At 33.5% G+C, this 19,189-nt stretch overlaps 1 protein-coding gene across 1 annotated transcript; it reads left to right on the top strand.

The window, feature by feature from the left end:
- The first annotated feature begins 1,246 nt into the window (after positions 1-1,246).
- Positions 1,247-18,692, top strand: LOC100367064 (metal cation symporter ZIP14-like). Its single transcript, XM_085502846.1, has 12 exons — positions 1,247-1,546; positions 2,032-2,301; positions 5,050-5,251; positions 6,621-6,856; positions 7,204-7,369; positions 7,640-7,809; positions 8,929-9,096; positions 9,448-9,597; positions 10,114-10,186; positions 11,483-11,632; positions 12,296-12,483; positions 14,501-18,692. Exons 1-12 carry the CDS (start codon positions 1,247-1,249, stop codon positions 14,636-14,638), a joined length of 2,211 nt encoding a protein of 736 aa, XP_085358972.1. The 3' UTR covers positions 14,639-18,692.
- Positions 18,693-19,189: the final 497 nt, after the last annotated feature.

Here is a 19,189-nt window from a genome sequence, read left to right as displayed (position 1 = left end):
AAAACATTCTGACCCCGAAAAATGATTACAAAATGTATATCTTATAGACCAGAAATGCTTTACACCCGAAGCACAGTCTGTGCTTATGAAAACAAAAGTAACTTTGATTTTTGCATAAATTTGTGTTTGATTTTTGCATTTTACGGATCAAAATTTGCATATTTAAAAGTAAAAAAACAAATATTTATTTTTTCATCATTTATTTTAATTTATATATCAGCATTTTCGCAAATTTAACTTTTTTGATTTGCTGAACAAAAACTGCTCTTTGTACTAATTGATGTGTTGTCTTTCCGTCTCCTGTTATAATTGGATAAATCCAGTAAATATCGTATACAATGGTTACTTCAGACTTTAAATAAAATAATCTAATATCAGCAGCACATGCACTTGGGATGTGTTTAAAACTTAACAGTATAATTGGGGTTCAATCTGCATAATCTGTTAATTATTTGGCAACTTCAATCCCAAAAAATTTAGCCTATAACTTGTTTTTCATCAACAAATGTATAGGCAATATAGGTAATAGCAGAGGTACATCACTTGAGGTTTGCAACGCACATAGTATTGTATGGTGACATCATGCCAAGATCCCATTCAAGTCTCTTCTCGGTGACCCCCTTATTTGCAAAATCAAAAACAGAGTAACCACACCTACTGATCCACCGAAAAGGCCGAAGTAACTGTCCGAACCCTAAAGTAGTAATATGGTGTTACGATAAAACGTTTGGTTGACGCTTGGAATACTTCAGATAACATCACTTTTCAGAGTTAGTAGATTTAATCAGAGATGTTTGATTAAGTATCACAAGTTATAATTCTTTTCATAAATTTATTAATTTCACTGAAATAAAATATTTATGTAAAATAATATTATTCAGCTCAAGGACTTTGGACAATGAAAAAATGTATATTACCCCAGACCATTTTTTACAAGTGTGTTAGCGATGGCGATAACGCAGGAACCAATTGTCTTGGGGTAAAAATAGATTAACACGCACAGAAAAAATATAATAATACAACATTAGAAAGAATATCTAACTCAAAAAATATTTCAAGTGGAGAAAAAACAATATTTTCCAAAAAGTAAACGATTTTAACGATTACCCCTATTTTTGCAATGGTTCTCCCTGAAACCACGTGACCCTTCACTTTCCGCTTTCATTACTATTTGGCAGTTGGTCACCGTTAGATCATAATTGAAATTTCCCCGACATTGGCAATCGATCTTTTCTCAATTGTTATTATGGCCCGGTTGTTTTTTTACATTTTCCTCGTTGCCATTTGGGTGAATTCCTCTCATTTCACAGCTGCATTCGGCGAAACAACGCCGATACCGCATGATGACGAACACCATGACGGACAGCCGTACGACGCCGATGATGTCTTTGACGGAATCGTTTCGTACCTGGACGACTTGGAGCGGAGGATACGCCAGGAAAATGGTGTAAATAGAACGATTAGTTTCGAATTGGTTGACTTAATGTTGGATACCCTCGTGGCGAAGTTCGATTGCCCATTCGAAAGTATGACGCAGTGTACGCAGGTAAGAAAGACACGTACGATTGCTCCAGTTTTGCGAGCAGGTAACCAAATTACGCCTAAAATCGACCTAATAATGCGTACTTTACCTCTATAAAAGGACTGTAACTTTACCGATATTTTGTATGGCGGGGAAGTCTGCGAAAATATCACATTCTCAGTTCTCAAATCCTGAAAACTGATTTGTTGCGCCATGATTGCGATATTCTCAGTGTATCCGGGTTGGGACTGTACCTGTCGTTGCTGTTTTTTTGTTTTTTTAAACCGAGTCTCCACATAATTTATAATCCATGTTGTTTCTCTTATTGACTTATCTTGGAAACATTCGCAAATTTGAAGAAATTCGCCGACGGTAACTAGCACCCAAGTTTCCGTAGTCGACTCAAACTCCTCTATCGTCGTGAATTAAAGACATCGTACTAACAGTAACAAAAATGGCGTCTTTTGTTACAAACACTAACGCAAATACGAAATTTCTGCTTTTTCCAGTGTTTCAAGGCAGACAATTTTACCGCATCGTTGGGAACAAGTTCGAGTTTGAGCGATGAAGACCTGCGTAATGCCTTCGTCGTATTGGTTTATAAGTTTGCTAACATCGAGTCCGTGTGCAAAGACTCGAGCGATCCGAGTGCAAAACTCGCCCAGCGGTACTGGGGTCAACTACTCAACAACTCGGTGGAAAACGGTATAAACGAAGAGGAGCTGGTCGGTATTCTGCACAATATCAGCGTATACTATAAATCGGATAGTTCAGTGCAGGTAAGGCAGTGTAAAAAATATCTAGCTTTTGTTCCATTTTTTATTTTATACTTTAACAAGGAAAGTTCAGCGCGGTAGCCGCCATGTTTTCTTTGTTCCTGTTTCATTATGTATTCATAAAGAATTTACCTGCGTCATCAAACGAGCTTTGAGTGGGCGTGACCATTTGCCTTCCATGACGTGACTTAGAGTTGTCCTTTCACTAAACTCAATGAGGTGATGTTTTGAATAGCAATGTTTTTCCTGCATACCTGGTGTGCATTTTTTCTTCTTTCTTGCTTGAATTTGTTTCTCAACTAACTTTCTATCCTTTTTAAATGGTTGACCCATAAACTAGATTTGAAGGAATTAATTGAGGGAGGCTGCAACATTTTTCTTGATAAATAAAGCGCGGTAGTCGCCCCGCAGCGCGTGTTCTAATTTCACGTAAATAAACAATGTATTTTACACGCGTTGTATACGTCGCTAATAAGTCCCATATCGAACAGGACGCGGCACGACGACTGCTGCCCTATAATATTTATCTAAAGTGGACGTCAGGAGCTCCATAAAACTTGCAATGCAATTAATAATCGGACAATTTGGACATTGAGTTCAGCGCCATGATTTATTTATAAGGCCATTAACCCCACATGAATCATAAAAATACCATGGCTACACAAAGTATGCAATCAAATATCTTAGCAGTGTACTAGTCAGCTACTATCAAATTAACAGCCAACAATTGTTTTGACAAGACATCCACATATTTATTAATTTTTGTAACCTGTTTTTATTTGTTTACCATTTCTCAGATGTACCTTGGTTAACTAGGTAGTAACATTACTCCTGTTGGGTTACTGATGCACATATTTTTTTTTTTTTATGTAACTTGAATAATTCCTACTTTTTGTGTATTTTCAACACTCCTACGCTTTTCTCAGACGAAATTTCACAGACTTATGTTTTAATTGGAACAATGCCAAGACGTAATGGAACTGGGTAAATGAATCTCACAGGTGTGTGAGTCTGAGTGCATACTTCCTCCTAATATGTTCACACTATGATGCATTAAGACAAGACAGCCTAAACAAATTTCTTGCAGCACCGACCAATCGAAACAAAAAAGAAAAACTAGTACTACTTAAAACAAAAGACAAAAACATGTTTATTAATTTAGACAAATTTGTATACCAAGACTTCTTAATGAGAGAAAATGTCATTAAATCTAAATTATCAGCTGCCTCGTAAAAAAAATAAAACTTATTTGCTTTTTTTGTGTTTTTTTTTCATTTTAACTTTATTGTATCACGAACAATACCTCAATTAAGGATACAATTATCAATAAAGATTATTATTATTACTTTGCAGTATCCTAATAATAACCTTATTATTATATATACATACATCATGGAAATGTCAAAATCCAAAACGTTTAGAACAGATTTAGTGAACATCTTTGTGTGGGTACCGGTCAAACCCTGGGGGCAGCCATGTATGTCCTCTCATTATTTGAGGACACTTACGTGCATAATCGTTCCGTATTTGGGATTCGTGTTTCCTAAAGGTATGATGAAAATACCCAGTTCAATACTGCAAAATTACGGCATGCTGTAACTTATGGTGTTACGGTGACAGATGTATAATAATAATAATAATTAAAAATTCCTAGCAGAAATATTTTACAGCATACCTAATCGAAAGTTATTATTATGGTGCTTACAGTGGTCAGTGAGAGGTTTTCTACAGACCATAGATATTGGAAATGCTATAATGTGGTATCGTACAGACCCTCTATAAATTATCTATGCACCACACTGCATGCAGTTACTACCTACAATATTATTCAACAAAATAAACTCAATAATGGTTTGAATAAATATATTTATATCGAATAAAATGTGGGTTCTTACACACAATAAAAATAAAAAATTGCAATTGTTGTGCAAGATTGAATAAAAACGACATTCTGAACGAAACAGTGAGTTTTGCAGGATATCCAAATATTGCCATCAATTCATGGTCGTATGTACATGGACTTGCGATCGTAAGCTGGTAGCCGAAAATACCTCCTCAATCACCAAGACATTTCCACCACAAAATTTTATCGTAGGTTTATTACACTTCATCTCATACTCTCCACCTGGTCTACGACATACAAATAATCCTCCATAGCTACAAAACATTGTAAATTTTGATTCATCTAACCAGATAACTTGAGCCCTCTGCGCCGGAGTCCAGTCGATGTGTTGCTTAGCAAATTGCCACCCTGCTGTAATGTGTCAAGGATGTAGTTTAGGTTCGTTTTAGCAACTCTGCCACAATCCTAACTTTCGGCATGTCTCAATATTTGTAAATACCAAATTAAGCATCTGATAATGACCTTGGTAGGAATATTCATGAACAACAACTGACAGGTATTTCTGCCCAGAAGCACATTTTGAAATAATTACAATTTTTCAATCGATTCAAATTCGCATGAGAAAGGACACGACTGTTCCACATATTTTATGGTGCAAAATTTTAATGAAATTCAAATGAGCACGCTCCCATAGAGCACATAACCATATGGGTTTTTGCTCACTGAAAAAACGTCTATGTGCATAAAAACTAAACACAAATCAATCATTTTATTTTTACTAAAATGCACTAGTCTGTCTTAAATTCAGTATATTTTAAAGACAAAATGTAATGTTACCCAGAACTGTTATTTTTGATTACGAAAACGACATGTGCATAAATACTTTCTGGCGGGTCTGTATTTTGTAGTGTTTTGACGCTGATTCCTTGCTATATAATATTGGAGTGACTGAAGTGACAGACTGGCACGAGGTAGAAAGCTTGTCAACATTAATCATATGGAGTCTGTTACAAGGACACTGTATTGGGACATCGGAATTACCGGAACCAGATTCTTTCCTGGATGACTTATATCAACGTTATGGAATTAATGGAACCATTGATGAAAACAGTAAGTTTGCATATATCACGTTTGCACCATTAGGCCAGACACAAAATATTATCTGATTCCCTCACACCTGCAAGATTCGCATTTTTTTTTTATTCTCACTGAAAAAAATTACTTGACTGCCCTCCAAGATTTTCACACACTGCGAGACTGCAAGCCAAAAAGTTATCTGTACTGTACGTCTTCTCACCTGCATTCAAAGGCTTAAACTAATATTTGACACTGTACTTGGTGATATGCAATTTAAATCGGTCTATTTGGCCATTTAGTACACTCTGGAAATAATGTAAATGCCAATTTTAGTAAAAAACGCTTGTCCTGCAACTGGCAATTACAACATGATGGCCTGCGACAATAATGTATTTGAATTTAATGGAATTGAATCATTTTCTTCATTATTTTGATCAATTTTTACTTAACAAACTTAAAAAGGAAAATTTTGTGATGAAAAGAGGGAACTGGTGGTGAGAAGGTTAAAATATGACCAGATGAGAGATATAATAATGAAAGATGTTTTGATATGAAATATCCAAAAAAATAATAAAACATTAGTTTTTATTGTGGGGTTGCAAATTCTGATCAATTTTGGCTGCCATGTTTTTGTTGTTGATTGTTCTAAATTATGCTAATCTGGCTTGTGCATAGGCAACACCTATTGTTAAATTTGCAACATAATCAAAATGAGAAAAAGTCATTTTGTTTGGTTAGTTTTACACGTTGTTGCTTGCAACAAACAACTATGTACTGTCATCGTGGTTAATTTCTGTTTCGTTTGACTTTCTGATTCAACACCGAGAGTTGCAGCAATCGTTTCACGTTTGGTAAATTTTGTTTATCACCAATGCGTCTCCTTTTATATTGCTTATTTGTTTGTTTTTTTAAACACAGCGACTTTGCCCGTACATTTTGTCACAGTGTACAATCAGCAATACTAATGATTGGACTGATTACCGCCTGTCATGGAATATGTGTAAGGGACTTGAGAATTGGAACACCAATGCAGCTGATTGTTAACAATCGTTGCATTGTTCTCATGGTTCAAATAAGTCCATGGGCAGAATCACTTGGTTCCAGTGAATTTACATGATATAATTTACAGTAAAAAAGTAAAGCTGTGTAATATCAAGATGAAAATAAGTGACTATCATTAAAAATGACCTATTCATTGTACAATGTGTAGGTTTGCCTTTTTGTTTAGCTTTTGATCTCCCTTAAAATACCCACCCTAATTATTATTCATGATTAAATGAATAAATTAGGCCAACTCTTTATAAAAAACACCTGTCTATGAAGAACTTTTTGGCTTAGTCTACTGACTGTTCTTTATAGACAGATTGTAAATCAAATACCCTTCATCTTTTGTTTTGTCAAGATTTTGAGGTGATTCTGGAAAAGCTTGGAATTGGGACTCCGGACACTGATGAAGATCATGACGATCACGATGATCATGATCACGATCGTAAAAAACGATTCATGGATGATATGCCGGTGTTTAGATCATCACGTCACAAACGTCACATCACAGATGAAGAGCATTATCATCATGGGAACGACATTACCGTGATCGAAGATCATCATCATGATCATCATGAAGCTGAAGAACTTGATGTAAGTATCAATTTTTTATTAATTTTTACTGTATTTTTTTCCCAAATTTAAATATTTCAAATCTACTGGTACAGTACAGTTCTGGCGGTCTTCCAACTGACTTTCATAAAAAAGAACTACTGAGGTGACTATAATTATCATCATTAATTTCATCTTATTCTTATGTATAAATAAGCTCTGTTTGAACCGTGGCCACCAGAGATTTGAGGCTAAAAAAATAAAAGATTTGTTTCTGGTATTTTGGTTATGTTTTTTCTTCTTCTTTATTTTAATATTTTGGTGGAATTTTTGAATGCATAAAATGCATAATAATATGGGTGAGAAATTTGTGTATTCATTCTTTGCAGTGTTATTCGGGGGAAGATTTGATGACTATATATGACATTGACCATGACACTGGCATATCAGCGTCTCAGTTCATATCAATATGCCCTGCGTTATTGCAACAAGTTTTGTCAGATGCTTGTGTACACCACTATGAGGAAGAGAAACAACAACTCACCACAGCACAAAGTAAGTAAACCCAATATAAAGGTATTGGAAATGTAGAATTTGGTGGTCTACTAAAGTTAATTTTATATTTTGTATTTATGTTTGCTAGACCTTGGCAGACTAGAAAAAAATGATGTTTTAATGCACATTTGTGATGTATATGCCAGTCTTGTGCAACCTAATAAAGTGAATGTTTTATTTTGCTGGAGTAATATATGCCAGACCCTGACAGCTTAATAAATTTTTTTTTTTCTGCAGTAGACTAAATCTGCCGTCTTTATTTGCTTACAGAATATGGTTATGGAACATTATCTGTCTTCATTATCAGTCTACTTGCTGTTCTTGGTTTAGTATTTATTCCATTTCTAAATAACCGTGTGTACAAAGAAGTTTTGCAATTTTTTATAGCACTCGGTGTTGGGTCGCTGGCGGCCGACGCTCTCATACATCTTATGCCTCAGGTGAGCAGTAGTTAATGGTTGAAAATCCATCGTCATGGAGATTTTACATGTTCGGTATAGGTACTAAGTGACTTGTATTGTAAGCGTAGAGTGTTACATCTGTGCAGGGAGTTGCAAACCAGAGATGACGTCACAAAAGTGAATACTACCACAAAAAAAAAGTAATGGAACTTGTCAGTTTGTCCATAACATAGTCGATATTGTGACTCATTGAGGCGCTATATAAAACTAAATAAAACTAAATAATAAATAAAACGGTAATAAAACTAAATATTTCTATTTGAAATTACAACTTTTAATGTTATTTTTGCCTGTGATGAAATTTGAAATTTTTCTCGAGTAATTATGTTGTCTGGTGGTGAATTTCAGTTTAAGATGCACTGATGGGAAATATTTCAAGTTTACAGTGATCAACTTTAGTGAGTTTTTTGGCAATGACCTCTTGTAGCAGGGTAAAAGGAATAGGAGAATAAAGAGGGATAAATTCTGTTAATAATATTCATGATCTTGTATACCTGTATACTTGTCTGTATTATGTGCAATGATGGTTGTTTCAATTTTTGTAGCTGCATCTCATAGAATCGGTCTCTAATTTTTAAGTCCATGTTGACAGTAAAGAGGGGCCTATGTCGTAGTGCCGTCTGTTTGTTTATGCATCAATTTTGAGTTATGAATGCGATTTCTCAAGAATTTGAATCAGATGAAAATTAGCAGTCATATGCTATTAACAATTAATTAAGGAAATTTGCAAATTAATGAAATTCTTGTTTCACTGGTATTGCGAGAACCAATGCTCAGATTCACATGAAACTTAAGAGTCATATACTATATAGAACAATATAATATGAAATATAATTTTATAAAAGTTTATTGAGCAGTAGAGTAATGAATTATATATTTTAGGGTTTCTGCATGTTCAAGCCATTATGTATCACATTTCCATATAGAACAATCACAAGATCTGATGAGTTTGGATACAAATTGGTTAACGATTAATTAGAAAAATTTGCATATACGGAACAATTGCAAGACTTTGTTAAGGATTGTTGATAATACCAACAGTGACTGTATCTTTTTCAATGACTTGTTTTCATTCTTGTTTGTTTCTTGTTATTTCAGGCATATGGTCTTCACTCCCACTCCTCCCACGGCTCAAATAGTCATGAAAGTGAGAATGAAGGAACTGACCATATATGGAAAAGTGTGGTTGTTATGGTATCGGTGTATGCATTGTTTCTTTTTGAGAAGATTTCTACTATCTATATGACAAGATTACACAAGATTGATGTAAGTGTCATTCAATTTAATCAGTTTTTGTAAACAGCATTCAAACTACTCAAAATTGTATTTATTACTGAATCATGCTGAATTGTTCAAGTTAGGGATATCAAGCTACAAAAATGACAACAACAAAACCACGCCCAAAATTAATATAACCTGATCAAAGTTAAAGATAAAGTTTTGTTACTGGAAACAAAACATCGAGTTACAATTATGTGAGCGTGGTTTTCTTAACTAGCATCCGTTATTTTACATGTTAGATTTAATTTAGTGGATTATTATCAGCGAAATTAAAACCCAGTGAATAATTAATGCATTTACAGTATATATAAAAGACTTATATCTATCTCTCTGTAGGATATATGTGATGAGGAGCATGGCAACCATCCACACTCCGTACATGGACACTCGCATACAAAGAAACCTGTGTCACTATTAGATGCAAAGAAAGCTGACACAACAAAACCACTAGACCAGATAAAGCCATCAGAGTCAAAGCAATACTTGGTAAGTTTAAAAATTTATGTGTTCCCCACAAATCACTTCATATTATACATCATATTATACATCATGGGATACATTTTGGGATCTATTTGACATCTGAATCAAGGCTGGCTGAATGGTGGCCATATTGGGCTAAAAAAATTTTTTTTCAAAACCAGATCTCAGTCAAGTATGAATTGCATTTTAACTTGATACATACATTGGTTATGTGCGTATTTTGTGTGTCATTTTGTGGGTTGGAAACTGTAAACAGGTAAATTTTCGCGATTTGACGTTTTTTTGAACACAATATTCGAAAGTTACAGCACTTCCTGTCGTAGAATTTTGTTTTCACTGCTACAAAAGATTATAATTTACATTTCATATATATATATATAAGGTGAAATTTGTAAAAAAAAAAAAAAAGTGTCAAAATTAAACCATGTGTATTCATTTAACTGATGATACACTGTGTCAAGTTGTAAATTTCTTATTCTGCTCATTTTATCAGTTTGAAATCATTGTTATATATGTTTGTAGACACCAGAGGAGGCTGCCACTAGCAACGGTGATATTCAGAAAAGCAAGGAAGATGAACCACAAAAGAAACAAGGTAAGGCTGAGAAAAAAAAAAATCTCTGTTTCTCGTTTACGTGTGCATCATTTTGAACCATGTGCCTCGAACGTTTTTTTTCCTTCTAAAGCATTCCAAAATGCACTAGTGCTTGCACTTGTTTCAAATTTCCCCCATTTTAACTCAGTATTCAAAAAAAAAATCGTCCATGAAACAGGAAACAGAGGGTTTTTTTTCCTGGCCTAATGATGGTTTATATATAATGTATATATCCTTTTCTTCCTACTTTCATTATCATGGGTTAATACAATCAAGATACCAAAATCAATGCCAACAGATTGTTTTTCAATAAACATCAGTAATTCTATGAAAAAATGCTATCGCCAATTTTCGGTGATCCCCCTAAAAATTTGGTCAGTAGGGCACAGCATTCTGATTGGTTAAAAACAGATTTTACCTGTTAGGTCACACAGTAGGGCACAGCATTCTGATTGGTTAAAAACAGATTTTACCTGTTAGGTCACACAGTAGGGCACAGCATTCTGATTGGTTAAAAACAGACTTTACCTGTTAGGTCACATGATGCAGAAATACATCCAGGTGGAAATTGTTTTAATGCATCCAAAGTTTATGTCCAATCAAAAACATTTAACAATGAAAATAATATTAAAAGCTGTTTCCCACCAGATCACAATAATTGTTACACCATAAATGTGTGTGCTATGTAAATGATAATGTAATATAATGTGCGTATTGTGTATTGCATATTTTGTGATCATTTTTATTTCATCATTGTACTGTAATTTTTTGCTATTTCCCTATGATTTAGAGAAAATAAAATCCAGGAAATATACCTTTTTTCCTATATTTAACATTCAACTCATCAAAAATCAGTGAAAATAAATTCCATACAAAACATTTCAAAAGTCTTTTCAGCAAAAATTAATTCTAGCTAAAATAAAGTATTTCACAGTTTTAATGAAAATTTATTAATGACAATTTTATTTTTCTTGTCAGCCATTTTGAAACAACGAACCCTGATAATGTTATGATTCTTATAGATTTTTTTGATCGCCAAATTATTAATTTATTATTTCACTGATGGACATATATACTTTTCACCACAAATTCACAAAATAGTCCTACTTATAGTCTGCACTAGACAAAAATACTCAAATATTTTGAACTGTATGTTGGTTCCAAAATTATGGTTCATTACTAGAAGACTAATATATGAAAAAAGTACAGAAAAATTTGAGCAAGAAAGTCTGGTGATGGTGAAAAGGTTGAACTAGTTATTTATTACTTTATTTACAATTAATTCTTTTGTTTTAGTATCTTCTGTTATATTTGTGGTGGTAATTGGTGATATCTTACATAATATCAGTGATGGACTTGCTATCGGTGCCGCCTTCTCTGCTGGCGTATTTGTCGGTATTTCCACATCTATAGCCGTGTTCTGCCATGAATTACCTCATGAATTAGGTGAGTCAGGTTCTAACTGGTTTATAATGTTTGTTTTATATTGTATTGCACATTTGTTGTACACAGTTAGAGTTTAGGTTTTCAATTTGTGTGATTAATAAGGTCAATGTTAATTTCAGGTGTTCAACTTGTGTGATTAATAAGGTTAATATTAATTTCAGGTGTTCAACTTGTGTGATTAATAAGGTTAATGATCATTCAGGTGTTCAACTTGTGTGATTAATAATTTTAATTTCAGGTGTTCAACATGTGTGATTAATAATGATAATGATCATTCAGGTGTTCAACTTGTGTGATTAATAATTTTAATTTCAGGTGTTCAACTTGTGTGATTAATAATGATAATGATCATTCAGGTGTTCAACTTGTATGATTAATAAGGTTAATGTTAATTTCAGGTGTTCAATTTGTGTGACTAATAATGTTAATGATCATTCAGGTGTTCAACTTGTGAGATTAATAAGGTTAATGTTAATTTCAGGCGTCTTTGTTTTCCTGATGAATGGTGGACTTTGTTGTTTACCTTCTTTTCTGCAATGTATGCATTTATTGGTCTTTCAATTGGGGCTGATCCATCGGTGGATATTTATGATAACAAATTAAAGTTAATGTTCATTTCATGTGTTCAACTTGTGTAATTAGTATTGTTAATATTAATTTCAGGTGACTTTGCTATCCTAATGAATGGTGGTCTTAATTACAAAATGGCTTTGTTGTGTAACTCCCTTTCTGCAATGTGTGCATTTATTGGTTTGTACATTGGTCTTTCAATCGGAGCTGATGAATCGGCAAGACAGTGGATATTTGCGATAACAGCCGGAATATTCCTTTACATAGCCCTAGTAGATCTGGTAAGTGAAAGTACCCACAGAGGTCACGGATAACAAAGTTCAGGCGTGTGCCATCACCTCCAATCAAAGGTCACAGAATAGATCATGTGACATTAAAACTCTAAGATATCACAGCAGATCTTGGATCTAGTCGGTAATATTTTACTATAATGTTCACTTGTTTAAAAGCCGAGACAGTATAGTAGGAAGGACTAGCAAGCTTGGCTGGAATATTCTAATGATTACCATTAAAATCCTATTATAAACCGCGGTTTATATTACAATGTATCAAATAAAAAATTGGGATCAACAGCTCAAGTTCGGGGTGCGGTTTATATTAGGTACATATTGCAATCACTAAATGGGCGTGGTCATTTTTTTCCCACGTCACTTGCACAAAACAAACAATGCACCGTACAATCTTTTGAATATAAGCTAACTCCAATTTAGATGTCAGGGAAGAGTGATAAGCGTCACGTCACCAAAAAAATGTTCACATGAAAAAAAAATACTCTGTATATTTAATGTAATATGCATTTATTTTTAAAATTTTCTTCGTGACGGAAAGTATATTCTGACAGGAGTTTCAAATAAAAGCAAACATTAATGCATTGCTTAGTAGAAAATGATCATGGTACGGCAATAAAAAAGTACGGTACCGTGGGTACGGTAACGCAATCTGGCCATGCTTCGGCTCACAAGTGAATAACTTACTTGTTTTCAAACTGTTGAAATTGTTGATTATTACTCAGTAGTGATTATAACAACGCACGAAAAATAAACTCGTTGAATTGTTATCAAATGCAAGTAAAATTCAACTTAGTTTCACCGTAAGCGAATTATTTTGGTCACATTTAAACGATCGAAGCGATACGACTTCCGCTATGTAGTTTGAATGCACACGAGACATTACTTGACCGGGTAGGTCAAGTCGCTAATTACCCAATCAAAATGCTGGATGGTGCCCACGTGTTCAAATTACCTTAGTTCATTTAAATATGTTAATGACAGGTCACCGATTTCATGGTGAAAGAAACCCGGAAGCGATTTACCGATAATGTTGTGTGATCTTTTGGCTTTGATTTCCATGGGAAAACGACATGACTTTTTTTTTAAATCAAGAAATTAGTTGTTTTCAAAAGATAAACTGAGCTTTGAAAAAGAATTTAACAGTTTTTCGGTGAGAACAGCTCATTGTCGAAAATTTGCGACACGCGGACGTATTCATAAGTTGTCAGAAGACAAAAGCAGTTTCACTGCGTGTTTGACATCCTAACACTACTGAACAATAAAGAGGTGTGAATATTTTTAGGCACGTTGTCGAAACAAATGAATAGGATTAGGAACAATGTACCAGCTGGTTGAAACAAAGTCAGTCACGGTCTTGTTGAATTGGGGGTGCGGTTAGTAATATGTACTTTTCATGTTTTCAATTTTTGTTGAGAACTCTTTAACACTGAAGCCGAAATCGGGGGTGCGGTTACTATTAGGTATGCGGTTTATAATAGGATTTTAACGGTAAGTGAACAATGACATATTTTCAGTGCAATCTTTGAATTGTGTTGTCATGGCTTTCATAACAAACTACAGGTATCACATGAATCAGTCATTTTCTTCCATGAATTTGTTTTGTTCATATCATGCACAATTTCATTTATTTTTAGCTCTGCTGTCGGCTGTCAAGCGGAGCTTATTATATGAGTGATTGCCCGTTGTTCGTGTCAACTTTTTACTTTTTCGACTCCTTCTTAAAAACTACAATCCTTATTGCTTTGATACTTGGTGTATATGTACCTTGGGCACACCTCTCTTAGATTTGTGCATTTTGCTAAAAGCGGAGCTATCTCAGTCAAGATGCTGCTTGTTTTTTTATTTTTCAATGACACTACATTTGTTTTTTTTAGCATTTCAAATGAGATCTCTTGTTTCTACATGTTCACATAGATATAATTCAGAGGATTTTACTAATCAACAAAATTGCACAATTTGAAACCAGCGAATTATTTACTATATAATACTTATTTAATTTATTTTTCAGATGCCAGAGATATTGCATTATCAAAGTGACAAACCAGTTCTTACATTCATTCTACAAAATATGGGAATCATTCTTGGCATTGTTATCATGGTTCTTATTGCGTATTACGAAGAAGATATAGTTATATCTGCCAATTGATTTGTTGACGTAACATAGATAATAGCTTGATGTAACTAAATCATGATTTCGATAATTGCTTGATGTCACAAACTCTTGCTTTAGATAATAGCTTGATGTCACTAAATCATGATTTGGATAATTGCTTGATGTCACTAAATCATGATTTGTATAATTGCTTGATGTCACTAAATCATGATTTGTATAATTGCTTGATGTCACTAAATCATGATTTGTATAATTGCTCGATGTCACAATCTCTTGCTTTAGATAATAGCTTGATGTCACTAAATCATGATTTGTATAATAGCTTGATGTCACTAAATCATGATTTGGATAATTGCTTGATGTCACTAAATCATGATTTGTATAATTGCTTGATGTCACTAAATCATGATTTGTATAATTGCTTGATGTCACTAAATCATGATTTGTATAATTGCTCGATGTCACAATCTCTTGCTTTAGATAATTGCTTGATGTCACTAAATCATGATTTCGATAATTGCTTGATGTCACTAAATCATGATTTGTATAATTGCTTGATGTCACTAAATCATGATTTGTATAATTGCTTGATGTCACAAACTCTTGCTTTAGATAATAGCTTGATGTCACTAAATCATGATTTGGATAATTGCTTGATGTCACTAAATCATGATTTGTATAATTGCTTGATGTCACTAAATCATGATTTGTATAATTGCTTGATGTCACTAAATCATGATTTGTATAATTGCTCGATGTCACAATCTCTTGCTTTAGATAATAGCTTGATGTCACTAAATCATGATTTGGATAATTGCTTAATGTCACTAAATCATGATTTGTATAATTGCTCGATGTCACAATCTCTTGCTTTAGATAATAGCTTGATGTCACTAAATCATGATTTGGATAATTGCTTGATGTCACTAAATCATGATTTGTATAATTGCTTGATGTCACTAAATCATGATTTGTATAATTGCTTGATGTCACTAAATCATGATTTGTATAATTGCTTGATGTCACTAAATCATGATTTGTATAATTGCTCGATGTCACAATCTCTTGCTTTAGATAATAGCTTGATGTCACTAAATCTTGATTTGGATAATAGCCTGATGTCACTAAATCTTGATTTGGATAATTGCTTGATGTCACTAAATCTTGATTTGGATAATAGCTTGATGTCACTAAATCTTGATTTGGATAATAGCTTGATGTCACTAAATCTTGATTTGGATAATAGCTTGATGTCACTTCTAAAAATTGTGTTCAATGTTTCGCGTATTATCTATCATTTCAAACGTTTGTAGTTTTATGGCGTGTTATTGTGTGCTGTGAGGAATAACAATATCTTTATATACACTTCAGTAGAGGGTGCCCTATCTTGTATCCGAGTGATGCTTTATGGTATTTTACCAAGAGTAAAAGAAACTTAATATACATTTTAACTCAGTAGAGGGCGCCCTATTTTGTTTTAGTAAGAGGCTTTATAGTAACAGAAACTTAATATATACAGATTAACTATCGTGTATTAGAGAAAGGGGCTTTATGGTATCTAGTTACAGTAGCTAGAGGGTGTCATGTTTGGTATCAGAGTGAGCCTTTATGGTATTGTTACGAAGCGTAACAAACTTGATATATATATATATATATATATATATATATACTTAACAGACGGTGCCCTATTTTGTATCAGAGAGAGGCTCAATGGTATTTTACTGAGATTAACAGTAACGTAAAGTATAAATAACCTCTGTGGAGGGCATTCTATCTTGTATCAGAGTGAGGCTTTCTTGTATTTCACTGGGAGTAACAGAAACTGAATGTACACAATAACTCAGTAGAGTCTTAATTGTTTTAGTAAGAGGCTTTATAGTATTTTTTAACAAGTAACAGAAACTTAATATACAGATTATTAACTCAGTAGAGGCTAATGGTATTTTTTTATATTTTATATAGAACTGGATTTAAACTTGTCTGAACTGATTACATTCAAACTTCAAACTTCACACATCATACATAATATTACACATATACACATCAATTTGTTTGACGATCTGATTCAAGATGGCCAAATTGCAGCCATTTTTGTACGAAAAAATTGTCAAAATCGAGCATTTCTTGGTTGTTCACAGATGGATTTTGATCAAAATTTACACATACATTGACATTATGGGACCACGATGCATGCCATTTTGTTTTTCAGATCAAATTTAAAATGGCCGACTGATGGCCATTTTGTTTTATTGAATGTGGTTCTAGTGCCATATCTCTAACATGCTTTGACCATAGACCTTAGAAAGAGAACCGTGAAAGTCAGCAGCTTACACCGGAAATGGCTGACCCGGTTTATTTTAGATTGCCGTATTTTCGCCCGACTTGTCAAAAATAAAACATCTGTTGTTCAAATTATTGCATTTTTTACTTGAGTCGTATAATTTTCGAAGTAATTAGGGTATTTTAATTTGATGACTTTCGTTACAAAAGTCGAAATTCTGAATTTTCCAACGTGTGACAATCGTCCGACAACAAAAATGGCTGACCCGATCTTTTTTTGATTGCTTTATTTTCACCCGATTTCTCAAAAATAAAACATCTATTGTTCAAATTGTTGCATTTTTTACTTGAGTCATGCTATTTTTGAAGTAATTAGGGTATTTTATTTTGATAACTTGCTATACAAAAGTCGAAATTACGAATTTTCTAAACTGTTTGAAACCGTGAAAGTCAGCAGCTTACACTGGAAATGGCTGACCTGGTCTGTTTTAGATCGCTGTATTTTCGCCCAATTTCTAAAAATAAAAATATCCGTTGTTCAAATTATTGCGTTTACTAAATAATTTGGGTATTTTAATTTGATTACTTGCTTTAAAAAAAGTCGAAATTCTGAATTTTCTAAACTATTTGGAGACGTGTGATACTAAGTGGAAAACCATTAACATACAGTTAGCATATACATGACCGTCGCTTCAGTAGTCACGCAGGGAAACTCGCGCGTTTTCACGAGTGCTGCCGACAGTACAAATAAACAGATGATTGTTTATTCGTTAATAGGATTGTGAGATTATTTGGAGGATTATAACCCAGGTTAAAACAAAAGAAATGATGTAGTTGCCTGTCCCTCTCTTTCTAAGGTCTATGCTTTGACTGATTATGTTCAAATTTGAAATATTCATTAAACATCATTCCATAGATATACAGATGTATTGGTTTGGCGATTTGATTCAAAATTGCTGAATGGTGGCCATTTTTGTGTTGAAATATCAAAGTCAAGCATTTCTGTCATTCTGGAATTGGATCTCATTAGCTTACTGATGGATTTCATTCAAACTTGGTACATACATTAGACATCATGGGTCCCTGATGTATGTCATTTTGTTTTTCAGATAAGATTCAAAAAGGCTGACTAGTGGCCATTTTGTTTTAATGAATGTGATTTGAGTGAGAGCCATACATGTATCTCTGACATGCTTTGATTAATGTTCAAATATTATATATTCATTATACATCATGTCATAGATATACAGATGTATTGGTTTGACGATCAAAATGGCTGACCGGTAGCCATTTTGTTTTAATTAATGCTGTTCTAGAGTAATAACTTTCAATATGGACAAATAATATATTACTATAAACAAAACTATATAACTAACAGACTGTGTCATGCATGGCTTCTTCTATATAAAAATTGTTTATGATTGCGGCATATTTCTAGTGCTATCAAACACAGCAAATCCATTCATTTATTTTATAAATGTATTCCAATTTCAATGGCAGTTGAATCCAACCAGTCAATTGGTAAATGCAGTACAAAGTGGCATGAATTGAATGTCTTCAAATGTTATTCCATTTGCAAATTATAGAAACCTCCTGTTTGAATTCTGAAATTTGTAAAAAAAAAAAAAGGAAATTGCTTTGTTACAAGAATAAAACACAATTTTTTGATAGTGAGTTACAATGCATGACAAATGGTTTTGACCATTGCCCTCGTGGTACTTGCTCAAAATTAAAGCTATTTCATATATTTTATTTCTAAGCAGTGGATTTTTTATGTTTGGTTTCATAAATAAAAAGACTAATTCTATGCAATGTCTATTTATTTTGAATTTCCTTGTAAGTGGTTGTCATGCTCATTGTAGAACCTATATCGATGTTTACAATATACATTGTTAAAATGTTGACATTGTCTTGATGTGCATTGATCACCGTAGCATGTTGAGGTACATGTAGATGCATTGCATATAAGACATGTCAAATACATGGTTATTTGCATAAATTTCAAAGGCGTTGCACACCGACCAATGTGAGGGTGACAAATACTATACTAATGAAGATGTCTTTTCATCCTCGCAAACAAGTGTCTACCCATAGGCCTTTACTATATTTGGTGTGCAGTGTTATCGTTCAAGACTAGTTTCTCTCACATGAGCAGGTGATGATCCCTTCTCACACATACCAGTCAAATTTATAAATATCAAACCTCTGTAGCCGTAAAAATTTGTTTTAAAAAAACTTTTGTACATGTTGGGTAATCCCCCACAAATTCTTAATTGCTGGCACTGAAGCAAGCAAATAACTCGT

The sequence above is a fragment of the Saccoglossus kowalevskii genome, chromosome 8 (genome assembly GCF_978046115.1).
Source record: "Saccoglossus kowalevskii chromosome 8, keSacKowa6.1, whole genome shotgun sequence".
Lineage (NCBI taxonomy): Eukaryota > Metazoa > Hemichordata > Enteropneusta > Harrimaniidae > Saccoglossus > Saccoglossus kowalevskii.
This window is presented reverse-complemented; position numbering and strand designations above follow the sequence as displayed.